General features: G+C 49.4%; 1 protein-coding gene across 1 annotated transcript in view; it reads left to right on the top strand.

The window, feature by feature from the left end:
- The first annotated feature begins 2,434 nt into the window (after positions 1 to 2,434).
- The window catches only part of PRDM6 (PR/SET domain 6), a 73,947-nt gene continuing 61,102 nt past the window's right edge, over positions 2,435 to 15,279 (top strand). Inside the window, exons 1-2 of the mRNA XM_032206515.1 lie at positions 2,435 to 2,954; positions 11,014 to 11,321. Coding sequence (XP_032062406.1) covers positions 2,435 to 2,954; positions 11,014 to 11,321 — 828 coding nt within the window. The remainder of the gene's footprint in view (positions 2,955 to 11,013; positions 11,322 to 15,279) is intronic.

Below are 15,279 nucleotides of genomic sequence, written 5' to 3'. Positions count from 1 at the left end.
AAAAAACAGCGAACAAACGGCAAGAGACGCAGTAAGAGCTTGAAGTCCCAACACGAGCCCGCGCGGGGTGTTTCTGTCAACCCGAGGCGCACGCAGGCAGGCACTGGCGATGAACTTGAGCGCGCTGTCTGGACGCTTTTGCCCGCTCCATCACACTTTATCCATCGCGAAAACGAATTTGTAGAGATCGCTGCCGCTGCAAGCCGCCTGGTGCTTTTGAACGATGCGCGGTAATGGGAAGGACAATCACGCAGAGGTCCGACTTAAAAATAAAATAAAATAAAATTAAAATTAAACAGTCGGAAGAGGTGGAATGAGGCTGTTGCCCTCAGGGAGCTGGCCAGGGACGAGACACCGTGCCACTGCAGTGGAAACGGGGAAAGGCAGGACAGCCCACTCCCATCAGGAACGTCCAGAAGCGCTTTTTGGGTAGCGGGTGTGTTGGAAAGAGCCTCACCTTGGTCCCCCCGCTACATCGCGGTGTTTCTGAGCTTTACAAGGTGGATGAATGGAGCGAGAGGACTGGACATTCATTACATTTTACACCGTAGGCTTGATCAAAGACATCAGGAAGGTTTTTATAGCCAACTTCATAACACATAAGAATCACTTTTTTTTTTTTTTCCCTAGTTGTGTTTGCCTTTAACTTAGGTGTTATCAATCTATACAGAAGATGACGGATGACCTTGTCAAAATGACGCCAGTCAAAACATTTTTTGCCCCAGCTCTGTTCAAAATTGTGCTAAAACGTCTTGCCTTAGACGCAGACAGAATCTAAACAGCAGAAGCTTTCCCAGGCTCTGCGAGAATTAAGGGTGGGAAAGAAATAAGCTAGGAACAGGGTCGGGGGGAACGGCGAGAGCGGTTTCAGCCGCGCACACGTCCCGCTTGTGAGCAAGTGTGAGCTCCACACCTGGCAACGTGGGCTTTTCCACGCCGGAGCGCTGTCCTGGCGACACAGACGCTTTGTGTAAATGTTCTGTCTTAAAGGTGACTGTGTGCATGTGGTATGCCCGAGACAAATGATAGTTCCCGCCTAGGTGGCTATTATTTTCTTTTCTGTGCGATGTAGGGGTAAAAAAGCGAGGAGTCGGTGGCGTTCTCGCTGGTGCCTGAGCTCAACAGCTGAGCAAAGGTGCGGGAAAAGGCCGGTTTTGAAGCAAAGCGGAGAGGAAAAAAAGTAGTGAGGGACGAGAAGTTTATCGCCGCAGGTCGCATCTCCTCCTCCTCATCCTCGCTGTGACCGGGAGCACAAGAGCAGGAGCCGGTCTGGAGGGGACGGGGACCTGGCGGAGCGGTGGGCTCGGTCCGTGCTCCGGGGGGGGGCTCGGGGGCAGCCTCGGGGAGCGGTGTTCCGGGGAGAGGCGCTTGGTGCGGCTCCGAGGACGCTGCAGGGGGCGAGGACGGGCTCCCCGCGGTGCCGGGTCCGGGGGGGGGTCAGGATCCGACCCTGCCCGCAGCGCTGCGCCCCCCGACCTGGGGAGGGAGGTGTGGAGGTGGGGAGGAGGGGAGGGCCGGGCCGGGCCGGGGGAGGGAAGGAGGGAAAGGGACACCTTTAAAAGTTGAGCGGGGGAACAAAGTGGGGGATGTTGCCAAAAAAAGGGCCCTGCGCTCCGGCTCGCTGGTGACTTCCCGCTCCCTCCCCTCCCTCCCCGCCGTGCACACCACACACGCACACTTGTATTTTGCGCTGTCGTAAAACCCACGTGTCTGGCCCGGAGTCTGCCAGAGCCGAGCGAGCAGCCCGGGCGCGCCTGCCATGCACAGCCACGGCAGAGAGAGCCCGGCGGCTCGCCTCTAGCCGGCCTCCCGGCCCCCGGCACCTGGAAGCAGGAGGACACCCCTCTGCCCCGCCGGCAGACCACGGAAAAAAAAAAATCACTTCTGCCCCCCAGAAATCCCTCCCAAGGCTCCCGGGACCGCGCCGCAACCCGCTCCCAAGCACCCCGCTCAGGTAAGGGGGCGCTGCCCGGGGGGGGTCCGGGTCTCCCATGGGTGCTGCGGGCGCTGCCGTCGCCCCCCTGGGGGTCCGGGGTCCGGGGCCGGCGGGGTGGTTGCGCGGGGCCGAAGTTTGCTCCGTCTCCCCCTTGCGAACTTTTTGGGAGCCGTTCGCCGCCGCGGGGAGAGGGGGAAGGAGCCGGAGGGGACCGGAGGAGGGGGCGCATCCCGGGGCCGCGCAGGGACGGGTCCCACAGCGGGGGGGAGGCTTCGTGCCCCACGCACCGCGCTGCTCGCCGGCACCCCCGGGGCTCCGCGGGACCGGGTTTTCCCCGTCCGAGCCTGGGAGAAGGGCACGGGAGGGCTGCGGGGACGCTCTCCCAGGCTTCTCCCGCAGCCGGAACCCACCCGTGGGCCGGGGCCGGTCCGGGTGGCGGCGGGCGGGGGTCTCACGTCTGCTCTCCGCTTCCCCCCCGCTCGGCAGGCAGGCAGCGCGATGCTGAAGCCCGGCGAGCCCGGCGGCTCGGCGTTCCTCAAGGTGGATCCCGCCTATCTGCAGCACTGGCAGCAGCTCTTCCCGCAGAGCGGCCAGCTCAAGAGCGCCGGGGCCCTCGCCCAGCTCCAGCCGCCCGAGAGAGCCGAGCCCCCGGCTGACAGCCTCCGCCAGCGCCCGGCCTCCCTCTCCTCCGCCTCCTCCTCCTCTTCCTCATCCACCCCGTCTTCCTCCTCCACCTCCTCCTGCGTCGCCGCCGCCGCCGCGTCCCTGGCCGGCCTGAGCGCCCTGCCCGTCGCCCAGCTGCCGGTCTTCGCTCCGCTGCAGAGCTCCGAGCCCCCGGCCGGGGGAGCGCCCGCTCCCCTGCAGGGCAAGGACTTGTGCGGGGCCGGCGGCACCAAGTGCGGCGAGCGCCCGGCCGCCCGGTTCCGCTGCACGGCCGAGGAGCTGGACTACTACCTGTACGGGCAGCAGCGCATGGAGATCATCCCCCTCAACCAGCACACCAGCGACCCCAACAACCGTACGTATCGTGACCCGCACCCGCAGCCCCGCACCTCCCCGCGCCTCTCCTCCTCCGCCTTTCCCCGCTCCGGGACAGACCAGGCTGGGCTGGGGGCTCTGCTCTCGCCGCCGGGAGCATCCTCGGCTATGCCCTGAGACGATTTTGGGGTGGCTCCGGGGCTTTCGGGGGCTGGTTTGTGGTTCTCGGTCACAGTCCGAGACCCGAATCCTTCCCTGGAGGGCCGGCGGCAGCAGGAAGGCTGTCGCGGGGGGAGGCTCCTCGCGGAGGGCCACGAAGGAAAACAGTTGCCGAAATGGTGAGTGAGAGGGACCGGCCAAAAGCTGGTCCTTCCTCGCCTTGCTTGTGCTGCCTGGCTCCTGCCCGGAGAGCCGGGGCTCCGCTGGGTGCCCAGAAATCTGTTGCTGCCCAGCACTGTGCTGCAGCTCCGAGCTGGGCAGGGGAAAAGTTGCAGTTTCCGTCAGTCGGGCTAGGGCAAAGTTTCCCCTCCTCTTATCTGGGAGTATCGTTTTCCTTTCAGACCTCGTTAACACCTCGCTAGTTTTAGTCTTCATCCCTACCAAAAAGTGTGGCATGGTCGTTTAATAAGAAAAGCTGGTTTTCCAGGGGAGAAACATCGTCTGCCCGAGTGTCAGAATTCATTTAGCACTTGGTGGTTAGGAAATGTTTAATCCTGCTGTTGCTAATTATAGCTGGTGTGGGGTGTTTTTTTTTTTTTTTTTTTTTTTTTTTTTTCTTTTCTTTTCCTTGGGAAGGGAGAGCTCCAAATATTAAACATATATGTCTGCTACAGGTTTGCGATTTTAGAAGTTACTTTTGCCTGTCTTTGGTTTCTGTCTCTGTCGGTACTGTGCAACCGAGGTAATTCGCGGGGTGAGAATAACTAGATGAACTATATTAATTCATCAGATTTACTGTTAACATCCCGAGCACACGGGTCTAGTCCCGTTAAAACAGCGGATCATGACTTCGGCTCGTACACTTTTTCCATGCAGACCCCCTTCTCTCATCCAATGTTTCTCAAAGTTCTTTATTTCGGTTGCCCTTGCCCCCTGAAATGCCTATTTAAGGAAGGCTGTTGAACAGAGGAACGACACCCCACAGCAGCAATCCGCGAGCACATGCCCAAGCAGAGCGTGGATTCGTTTAATTTAATTTCAGATACAGAGTTTGTTTTGAAAGTTTCCGTGAAACTCAGCCGTGTATTAATTGCACCGTGCGGATGGTAGCGTAGCCTTGGTCGCCGTGCAGAAGTCTTAGAGAGCAAGAGGAAAGTTGACGCGGAGTTTGGTGGGGATTTCCCCCCCCTTCTTAACACTGCGAATCGTTATGCGCCGGACACCAACTTTGTTTTGAGCGGCTTCTTTACGCTTAGTTTTACCTTGCAGCGAGGCGTATTAATGTATTTTCTACTCTCGGGCGCAGAAAGCGTGATCTCATAAATTACACGCACTTAGTGGAATCCGAAATGCACTTTTAATCGCCATCCGGGCTGTTCAGACAATACGTGTTTTTCTTCTCCGAGCGGCTCCGTAAATCTGCAAGATAAAGGTTTTAAAGGGAGAAAGAAAGATAAAAAAGAGATTCGAGGTGGGGTATTTTTAAGGAGCGAGCGGAATAATAGCATGCTGCAGAATCGCTGGCGAAGTCTGCACAGTTTCTTCCCAATCGCGATATTAAAGGTGGCTTGCGGAAAGGAAAGTGGCTCGGTTCTGGCTGGGACGGGGTGCACGAAAAGACGGCTCTGGGTGCTGCTGGGGCGGCCTGTGGCTTATTTTCCGCCGTGAGACCCAAAAACTCTCATCACCGGGCCGTTTTACCGGGCCACTTGCTCTCCAACACCTTTCCAGTCGTCTCCGAGCAAAAACTTTGACCCGAGCGCCCCAGCCTGCCGGGACCAGGTGCATTTGCTGGGGGCAGCCCGTTCTCACGGCCGGGGGAGGAAGGAGCAGCATCCCGGCGAGGAGGGACAGCGGGAATCACTCGGGGACACTGGCTCCCACGCACACACGCGTGGAAAAAGCAGAGCGGAGGGTGCGGGCCTGCCTGGCCGGCCGGGGGGCACGGGGTGCCGGCGTCCCGTGGGTGCCCGGCGAGGGGCGGCGGGCAGCCGGGGTGGTTGTCCCCCACTTTGGCTCCTTCTCCATGCTGGGCTGGGGGTGCCCGTACGAGGGAAAAGAGGTGAAACTGGTCGTAGGAGAGGTGAGAAGCGATCGGCTCCGGGTCGGGCCCCTGCTTGTCGTGACCCCGGGGTGCCGCTCCTCGGGCTTTCGTCGCAGAGGCGCCGGCCGCAAGCTCCCTCGGTCCCTTTCTTTCTCAAACTCCCCCCTCCATGCACCCCCTTCCCCTCTGGAGCAATCCTCCTCTCCCCACTCCCTCACGGGCTTCGCTCCCTCCTGGCAGGAACTCCCCAAAACTTCTCCTCCGGCCGCCCCCGACCTGCCGCAGCGCAGCGCGGGGAGTTCGCAGCGCTCCTGGCGGGGCCTCGGCGCCGGGAAAACTGTGGAGAGGGTCGTGGGAGGTCGTGGGGGGTGGTGGGGAGGAAACGGGTGGGCGCCGGTGCCCATTGCCCCCGCCGCCGGGCGTCAGTGCAGGCGGCACGGCGGTGGGAGAGGTCGGCCGGGGGCTGCGGGTCGAGCGTGCGAGTGTGATCGCTGTAAATTGAAAGGGCGTTAGTTAGAAAAAAAATAAAGTGTATATGTACACATACGTATAGAGACATGCACACGTACATATCAGTAATTAGTGCCCGGGGTTCTTGCTCCCAGGGAAGTAAAGGGGACCGTGCTGAGAGCCGGGCCGGGGGCTGCGGGCGGTGAGTGCCGGGGGTACGGGGAGATGCCCTCGGGAAGGATCGGGGGTGCCGGGCTGGGGGCTCGGGGGCTCGTCCCCCTTCTCGGGGCAGAGGCTTTCTCAAGCCCTTTGGCTCCTCCGGCTGCGCTGGAAGGCAGCGAGGTGGCGGAGCAGCGAGTGCGCGGTGCAGCGCCGAGGTGCCAGCCCGCTCCTTCCCTTGGTGCGCCCGTCTTCCCGTCCGATGCTCCGAGAATCGGGTAAGGCGCTGCGAGGTGGATCGGTGCGGGGAATATCCGGATTTTTATTTATTTATTTATTTATTTTCTCCCCTGGACTGCTGGTAACCTGTATGATTTAGCTATTTTACATCATTAGTTACCCAGCACCCTTAAACATAGCAGATAGCCATATATTAGATTGAGGTTAGAGAAGGTGGTGACTGTTTATTTAGGGTGATAAAATGGTCCATCAGCAGTAATCTCCATCGATATGTGCCACCAGGAGATGAAGGATGAGGGGACAAGCCACAATTAATTGCCCTATAGTTTTGTAGGAGAGAGTGGAGCCGGTGCGGACTGAACTTCGATCTCCTCTCCCAGAGCCTATTCATCATCTCCACATTGTATATGGGGGTCTCTCAGGGGCAGGGGGTGGCAAGGTTTATCTACACACAATATTCTCCTACCCTCCTCATACCTGACACGGAAATTTAATTCATTCACGCGTTCAATCGAAGCCGGGGAAAACCAAGCCCTCCTCCCGCAGCCTGCCCCCCGCCCGCATGGCAAAAAGAGGGAAATAGCCCCAAAGTCTATCTGCCAGCAGGGAGCTTTCCCACGGCCCCGACCCCCTCCCCACCACACGCGTGGCTACCCGGAGGGACGTGCACGGTCCCCGCCGGTCCCGGGCGGGGGGCTCGGGGCCAGGAGTCGGGAGGGGGCGGCCGGGGCCCGGGGTCCGGGGTCTGGGGTCCGGAGGTCCGGAGCCCGGGGCCCGGAGGTCCGGGCTCATGGTTTTGGGTTCGGGATGGGCTCGGTCCCGCCGTCGGGAGCGGACACGGAGGGAACAAAGCGAGGTTTGAGGAAAGAGGACAGCGGAAGGGAACGCGTACCCGTGCCCCGTCCCCGAAGGGCTGCCTCGCAGCGGGCACCCAACGGGTCTTCTCGTGGGGGCACCGGGACATTAATCTCAGCTCTTCGGTGAGGAAACTGAGGCACGGGGAAGGCGCCGTCCGCAGGAAAGCCCTCGGGAGATGGAAGGGGGCTGCCTTACCCAGCCCATCCGCCTTCTTGGCTGGGTACCTGGGCCCAGGCAGGGGCGCAGGGCCAGCGGCAGTGATTTACTTTTGCGAGCGAGTAATTCCGTGTGAAATGATGGCCACTTACACTGGATACCTGCACGCTTACAGTGAATTATGGAGTGGAGGGTCAGAGGCCACCCTCCTTTAATACCACCAAACTGCAGGTATCCAGTGTAACTGCACCTTTGAAGCATATTATCGCCGAGACAAAAATGTATTTCCTTCATTTATTGTTACAGCTGGCTTGCTGGTTTAAACTCTGTGTTGAACTCTACCTTTTACTGACAAAAGCTTTCTCCTCTCAGATTTCCTTTAAAATATGCAGTAGTAGTATTATTTAGGTTGGAGAGCATTTAGAATCATATTTGGTGGCAATGATGTGTCCTTTCCCTTTTTGCTTGAGTCTACTACTTTTAAGTATACTCAAATGGAGTTATAGTGCTGGCATTACACCGTGCTCATTTTTATGGAGGCAAATAAATGATAACATATTGCACTCTTCCCAAAAGAGTCATACCAAACAGCTCCACTAGGAAATCATTTATTTATTTTTTCCTTGCTCTTCCTTGCTGTAGTCCTCCTATCTATAGAGCACGAAGTTAGAAAGTAAAAAAACTGATCTCCTTCCAAAGAGTCTGGCTGCATTAGGGCCCGCAAAAGTGCGTTCCCAGTGACTTTACCTTTTGTCTCTTCTTATTTTGTCTGCAGACGCTATGCTCTGGCTGTAGTCCTCCTCACTTTTACCATTTTCAGCAAATCCCTCAATTTTCTCACATTTCTTACTACTCTGGGACTTGACTGAATCTTCTACAGCCAGTGGAAGTATTCATTTCTGAGGTCCTTGGGTGAGGCCCATGCTCATATAGATGTTCTCTGAGGCTGAAGCAGGAAGGGCAGGGCATGACTCTCTTCATTGCTCTGTGTGGCAGCCCCCCGGACAGCTCACGCTTGTCCCACTGTGTCCCTTTTGCACAAGCTTCCCACACCCGTGTGTATCTCAACACTTGCTTTCTGGTTCAGACACTCTTGCAGTGCCACTGCAGCCCTGATCTTAGGGAGCCACTGGGCTACAGCTCTCAAAAAAAAAAAACAAAAACAAAAACAAAAACAAAAACCAAAAAACCACCAACCTTTCCTTTCCATGTATTGTTTAACACATTGCTGCACTGCATGGTGTCCTACTTTGCATTGCTCATGAAGGATGATGTTGATCTTCTTTGTGAGGCAGGAAAGTGGGCAAGATGGAGTCTGCTTTTACAAAGGACTCGCTTCCCCTGTTGTGTGAGGCAAAGAAACCTACTCCTTACAGTTTCTCCAAATGAAATGTCCTTAGATGGGTACCAAAACATTATAGAAAGTACATTTGTGTACAAAGCCTTCCACATATCAGTAGGCAAAAGTAACTCATGGGACAAGAAAAATACATACGCTGGCTTTTTATTAAGGCAAGGTAAATTAAGTCCAGTAGTGCTTCCACTTGTTGTATTATTTATGAGATATTTTTTAATGACAATTTCTAAAATTCAGTAACAACTGGAGATGGATGAATAAAGCATGCAACTCAGAAGATTTTCAGTACTGCTTAGCCTAAGGACAGACTCCCTGCCTCTCAACAGCAAGCCGTAAGACGAAACAGTTTCAGAAGATGTCCCATTTTCCAAATTTTCAGCTTTGGCAGGACAAAGGGAAAGGAGCACAGCAGGCGATAAGATACTGCAGCTGGCAAGCATTAAGACATTACCAGTGTTTTGGACAGTGGAAAATAAATATCACTATGTGTGACTTTCTGCAAGGGTAAATGACAGTGGCATGGAGCTCATTTATACTTCTCCTCAATTTCTTAATCTCTTTTCCTTTAAGAAATAGAAATTTAATATATTATTTACACATATTGTCAGCATGAAGCAAAGAAATCCTTTTTCTGGGCAGGCACTACAAGTTGTGTGCAGGAGAGACATTGCATATCTGGAGGTAGGATGCAGGAAGCTGACACTGAAATTGCCTGAATGGAGCCACAAGGATGCCTTAGTATGTTTAACGTAAGTTCCTACAGAGACACAGTGTCTCCAAAAAAGCCATCAAAAATCAGTCAGCTGGGAGGAGAGTTACGCATGCAAAGGACGGCCAAATAGTGCAAGCAGGTCAGACTCAAGGGCTTGCCCTGGGTGCTAATTGACATCATGCTCAGACATCCTCTCTTTGAACCCTCAGTTTTTCTGTCAGATGTTTTCTTTCTAACTTGCATGGTAAGATGCCAAATTTGCTTAACATGCACTCACATGCCAATTTGTTTTGTTTTGTTTTTCCTATTTGGGATCCTTTCCTGAACGATCTGGGTGTGCCAAAGTCTAGTGCAGCCTCTGAGACCTTTGTATGTGCCAAAAACACAGGGTTTCTTGATTGTTGGTTTCAAAGAGGAAAGAAGAGATGTTGCGGTGATACTCCAGCTTCCAAACTATCTGTGGAAACAACAAGAGAAACAACAACCACAAAAACACCCGACATATACTCACTGCCTTTTATTCATCATGCCTGGGAATGGCTGTAGGAATATTTGCTGCATAACAATATTCTCTGCGGTCTAGCTGGAAACCTTTTCCCTGTGCTTTCACAAATCTTCCCCCCAAGGGCTCTGGTGCAGAGTAAAGCAGTGTGCCTCCTGGATGAGGACGGCATGATGGTTTTGAGAGAAACCAGTTTTTGCATGTAGCTTTCCACATTGGAAAGAAGGACAGCAGAATCAGTGCTGCTGAGAATCAAGGCTGTGGTTACAGGCGATCTAGCAAGGCTAACTCTGTGGCTTAGGCCAAGGAGCTCCCACTTCTGTAGTGAATACTGCTCCTTATTTTCATAAGAATGGATGCAGTAGTACAAAATTGTAAGGGGAAAGCTCTAGGAATTGCTACATGAGTATTATGCTATAGTTACTGTTTTCCCCATTTGTTTGTGTTTATGAGATAAATTTATATGAAAACCTTTCCCATAATATAAAAGTGAAATGTACAGAAGACGGTAACCTATTTCAATAGATTTATTGTTATATTAACTCAGCATACCTCTAGAGAAATGGGTTTCCTGAGCATGAAACATTTTCCTGGAAGTTGTGCATTCATGGCATGTTCAATAGTGTGTAACGGAAACATTTTACCAAAATTTCCCTTGCTCAGAAAAGAGAAATCACAGTTGGATCTTCCCAAAATACAGCAACACCATCCATTACTAACCCAGTTAGGGAAATTAACATTTTTTACAAAATGGTCTTTTTTCATGGGAGCTGCTCACAAAACCAGACATGCTGTTCTCGTTCTTAGCCTCAGCTACCTCAGCTTGGCAAACAGCACGCGTTCCAGTTCAATAAAAATTTTTAAATGTGCGCTAGGGATCAGCAATACTTGCTACATAATTTCATTTTTGAGATTAGATTCGCTTATAAGGAAGTAAAGATGCACGCATTCTCTGACTTGTCATTCATGAAGTTCTACTTAATTTATTTTCTGAATAGACATGCACGCACACATCTGTCAATGTAAAAATTAGAGCGAATGTTCATTCAAAGTAAGGATGAAATTAAATCCTGTTCCAATTAAACCCTTGGGCTGAGCTGTGGTAAGGCAAATGCGGGACACTTGCAAGGCATTGAGAGTGGGTTTTTAAATGTCTCTCTGAAACACAACACTGGGGTGGTTTAAATGGGCCCTGTGTTCATTAAAAAAATAAAAATTAGAAATTGTGTCGGGATGAAAGAGTCTTGGCAGGTCCGTGAACACACTGTGCTTGCAAACTGTCTGCGGGGTTTCTGCTGAGCCTTCGGGATTTCTCTCTTTCTAAAGGCTTGGCAAGGTTAGGCTGATGCACCATATGAAAGGGCATGGGGCACATGTGTCCTGGGTGGCCATGAGGTCACGAGCAAAGCAGAGGGACCGGTGTGACCTTGGCGCTGACAGCGTTCTTCCCTCTGCCTCCCAGGGTGTGACATGTGCGCCGATAACCGCAACGGCGAGTGCCCCATGCACGGGCCCCTCCACTCCCTGCGGCGCCTGGTGGGCACCAGCAGTGCTGCGGCAGCGGCTCCTCCACCCGAGATCCCCGAGTGGCTGCGGGACCTGCCGCGGGAGGTGTGCCTGTGCACCAGCACGGTGCCCGGCCTGGCCTACGGCATCTGTGCAGCGCAGAGGATCCAGCAGGGCACCTGGATCGGGCCCTTCCAGGGAGTCCTGCTCCTGCCAGAGAAGGTCCAAGCGGGAGCCATCAGGAACACTCAGCATCTCTGGGAAGTAAGTCGTTGTCTTTCCTTCCTTGTCAAACTTGGTTATTTTGAAACAGATGTTGAGTGTAATTGTGTGTAGGACTAGCGTAGTTTTACACGGTGATACAAACCAAAGCAAAAACATGAGGCAAAAATGTCAGTAAGCTAACACTGCAGGTTTGAAAGTGTAGCCAGGGCAAGCATGAGCCCCTAACTGCTGTGGGTATCCAGGAGGCCGGCAGGCACCTCAGGGCCCCAGCTGGTTCACATGGCAAGAGCAGATCATGGCCGATGCTCTGCTATGGCACACAGAGACATGGCCAGAGATGGCTGAAGGTTACAACAAACAGTGGTCTTCATATTTTGGCCTCTGTAACAAGGGCTGAAGGAGCTGCCGGGTTGCAGTCCTGGCTTCATGCATCCCCTCTGTTTGAGCACAGCGTGCGGGTTGAGGCGCTGCACTGCAGCACGGCCGTGGCTCCCAGGCAGTCCAACAGAGATCCTGAGAGAAGCGCAGGAGCCTCATCCACAGCCCTGCCGTTCATGATTAGCTCGCAGTTTAGCTCAGCTCTGGTTGTGCACCGACCATGAGTTCCCCTAGTGGTGCTTTCGATGCCTGAGTGCGAAAAGCTGTTTGCGCTGGCATTTTGTTTTGTATTTGTCACCATCTTAGAGGGAGCAACAGTGATAATTGATACAAAAACGTTCAGGCTGTGATAATTTGGCTTGCTTAGCGACAAACTCTAAATAATCTGCTGTGGTTTGGCAGAAGAGGCCACTGTATTCTTTTGGCTGTATGGGGACATGTATGGCTATTACTGATCATGACCATGTACACAGTGAAGCGCCAGATTTTCATGGTTGAGTATTGTTTGTACACAAATGTTAATGACAATGTCTTGTGAAAGCTAATTTAGAAAGAAAATGCAACATATGCTTATTTTACACACAGATCCAATAATTAACAAGGAACAAGCGCAATCCTTATGTGTGCCAGTAATTCTAATTTATAAGAACAGCCTCCCATCTACCTATTCTTTCTTGTCATTGCTTTGCTTTGTGCTGGAAGGAGTCAGTTTTGTTAAGTCCTCTCTGGAGCCACAGCTCCTGCTCATTTCAAGGGTAGCGATATGGAGAGAAAGCAGAAATGTACCCATAGATCTACAGGTGTTATTTACTCATCTAAACCAAATCAGAACCTCCAGAAAATAAAGAGACATGCTGGCTGTTTAGAAACCCAGAAAGAAGCCCATGAAGATCCAAGGAGCCTTTTTGCTGTCTGCAGTGGAAATATAGTAAAAAGGAATATATATTAAAAATATATTTGATGTTGTGGAGCCAACTCTTTCATATAGTACTCACAGAAAATCTGTGAATATTTAGGTTGTTAGTTCTTTGGAATTGATGATCACCTCTTTTCATCATTCTGTTCTGTTTTCACATGTTACCTGATATATGTGACCTGTTTCCGTTAATAGGAACTCCTGTGCATCTCCTATGTGCAAACAAACAGTAATAGCACATCAGGGGCTTTGTCTAAAAGTATTTGCCCACAGGAGTCATTGCAGCGAGAGAGTTTCACATTAAAGAGTAAAAGATCAGTCCTGGAGCGCAGTTAAATGTATTCCATAAAATATGGGATGACTTGAAATTATTGGGAGGTTTTTGTTGCTTTCAGTGGAGATTGTATTTCTCTTGTATACCAGATATTCATAAATCGGGCTTAAATCTATTTCTATGAAATCGCGGTGATTATAAGGTATGTTCTTAATCTTATTTATTTATTTATTTATTTATTTATTTATTTTAAATGAAACTCTGTAATGACTTTGGAGTCTTTATTATGTCTCAGGTGTTTTGTGTTTTAGGCTATGTTAATTAGCATAATGTTCAATGATAAAATAAACTTGCCATATCATCAGCTTACAAAAAACATTGAAATTTAGCTAAAATATATGGAGTTAGAAAGTTTTATGTTAGCCTTAAATATTTACATTATCAATTAAAAATTCATTCCATATAAATCAGTTTTATGCAAGTTAAGTTACAATGTTTTTTTTTTTAATTTTTTTCTTTTTGTAGGCAAGAATTTTTTAGTCTAATTTCAGATTAAATTGTTTTAAAGAAATCAAAGAAGTATGGGGGTGGAGGGGCAGAGCCAAAAGCAAAGAAGAAAAAGATGTCAAGTGAAAATAAGACACAGCACTGATGTATGTGCCAGATTCAGGTCACTGGTGGGTGTCAGCTGAGTTTTTATGTGGAATTGCTCGTCTGTTCCTAATACACAACAGAGATTTCCCATTGGCTATCAAAAGTGACTGTGTGTTTATTTTAAGTGAGTTATATTCAAAATAAAAATTAAATTCATTTTTTTTTCTTTTTTTAGGGGGGAGCTATTGTGGGTCATGGTCTCAGATTATTTCTGCTAATGCCAAAATTTGTTAGCAAAGAATAACATATCCCAAGCATTAGCTAAACATAATGCTTTGGACATTTCTTTTATTTTGACTTTCAATTCAGTGTGTTTTTTTCTATCAGAGAACAAATGTTTAATAAAGGAAAATATAGTAGAATAAAGCAGAAAGTGTGTGTGGGTGTTTACAAAGGTGACCTATGAAAATTAATACAAGCAATAGAAAGTATGCGTTTAAATAACACTTTTACTCTATATAGTATAGGAACATAGACTAAATCACCACAAACATTAAAGGAATGTTCCACTGTTGTCCCTTTATGAAGTTTTGACTAGTCAGTTCTTTTCAACCAATTCTTTCAAGATAGAATCAAGTACAAGTATGTGCACAGTTCGGTTATTCAACATTGGGTTGAATATGTGCCTCGTAGAGGAGATGAATCTTTCTTAGTACCACTAACAGCTTTGTAATATTATTGTTTTTTTTTTCTCCACATTGCAAAGTAAAGTTGATAGATGTTTGTTTTCATTTATAATTCTTTGTTTTCAGTGTACACCAGATAAATAAAGTGGCTATTGCAAAGACTTTTAAGCACAGTTACTGATTTGGTGGCTGTTTAACTTTCTTTGTTGTGGGAAACATCAGAAACATTGCATTTGATGTATAGTTCAACACTATGGAAATATGCTTCAGTCTGTCTGCACAAGTGTTCCCACCATGCACTCAATGTTTGCTTTGTATGTAATCCATATAGCATAACGTACAACGATTCAGAGTAAATTACATACCATTCCATTACCTCACAACAGGCCTCGACACCTATGGGTGTTCATGGGAAATTATAGAGCTCTCTAGCAATCAGCCAAGATAATTTTTTTATAACTTACAGAAAGATCAGTTCTTCAGAAAGCCAAAAAGATTAGTCATTTTCAGTTTTTTTTTTTTTTTTTTTTTTTTTTTTTTCCCCCCCTTTGGCCCACTTTTATCCAATCCAGAGTTTGCTTGTATTTTATAAAAATACAATAAACTCTGATTTGTTTAAAACAAAAACAGGACTGGGTGTATTAAGTAAACACTTTCTTTGGTAATACAGGCATTTATTCCAGCGCTGCTTGATAATATTTCATTTTTATTTTTTTTTTCATTTTGAAGTAATGAGAACAATCCTTTTGTTATTGCAAAGAAAACAGAGACTTTCTCAGCACTTAGGTCTTACTGATGAGAATGAGATAATTTTCCCCTAATGTGTTTTCTAATAAAGAATTGAAAAGGCACACTTGATTCCAACATATATGAAAACATTATCTCAATTATTAATGTGTCCTTATTCCCTGGAGATAAATTAATCTAGATGCACATGGTTTCCCCTTTCTGTTTAACATCAAAATTTAATAAGAGTAGACTTAAGGAATGTATATGATATACATTTAAAAATCTATTAGAATAAAATATAGAAGTTTAAAAGGCATATACATTTTAGTAGTCAAATTTTTTCAGGCTCCAAACTTTAAACTGTGAATTCTGGAAATAGCTAAATCATAAATGGTCTTTTCCCCTGAAAATATAATTTAG

This window comes from Aythya fuligula, chromosome Z, assembly GCF_009819795.1.
Source record: "Aythya fuligula isolate bAytFul2 chromosome Z, bAytFul2.pri, whole genome shotgun sequence".
Lineage (NCBI taxonomy): Eukaryota > Metazoa > Chordata > Aves > Anseriformes > Anatidae > Aythya > Aythya fuligula.
This window is presented reverse-complemented; position numbering and strand designations above follow the sequence as displayed.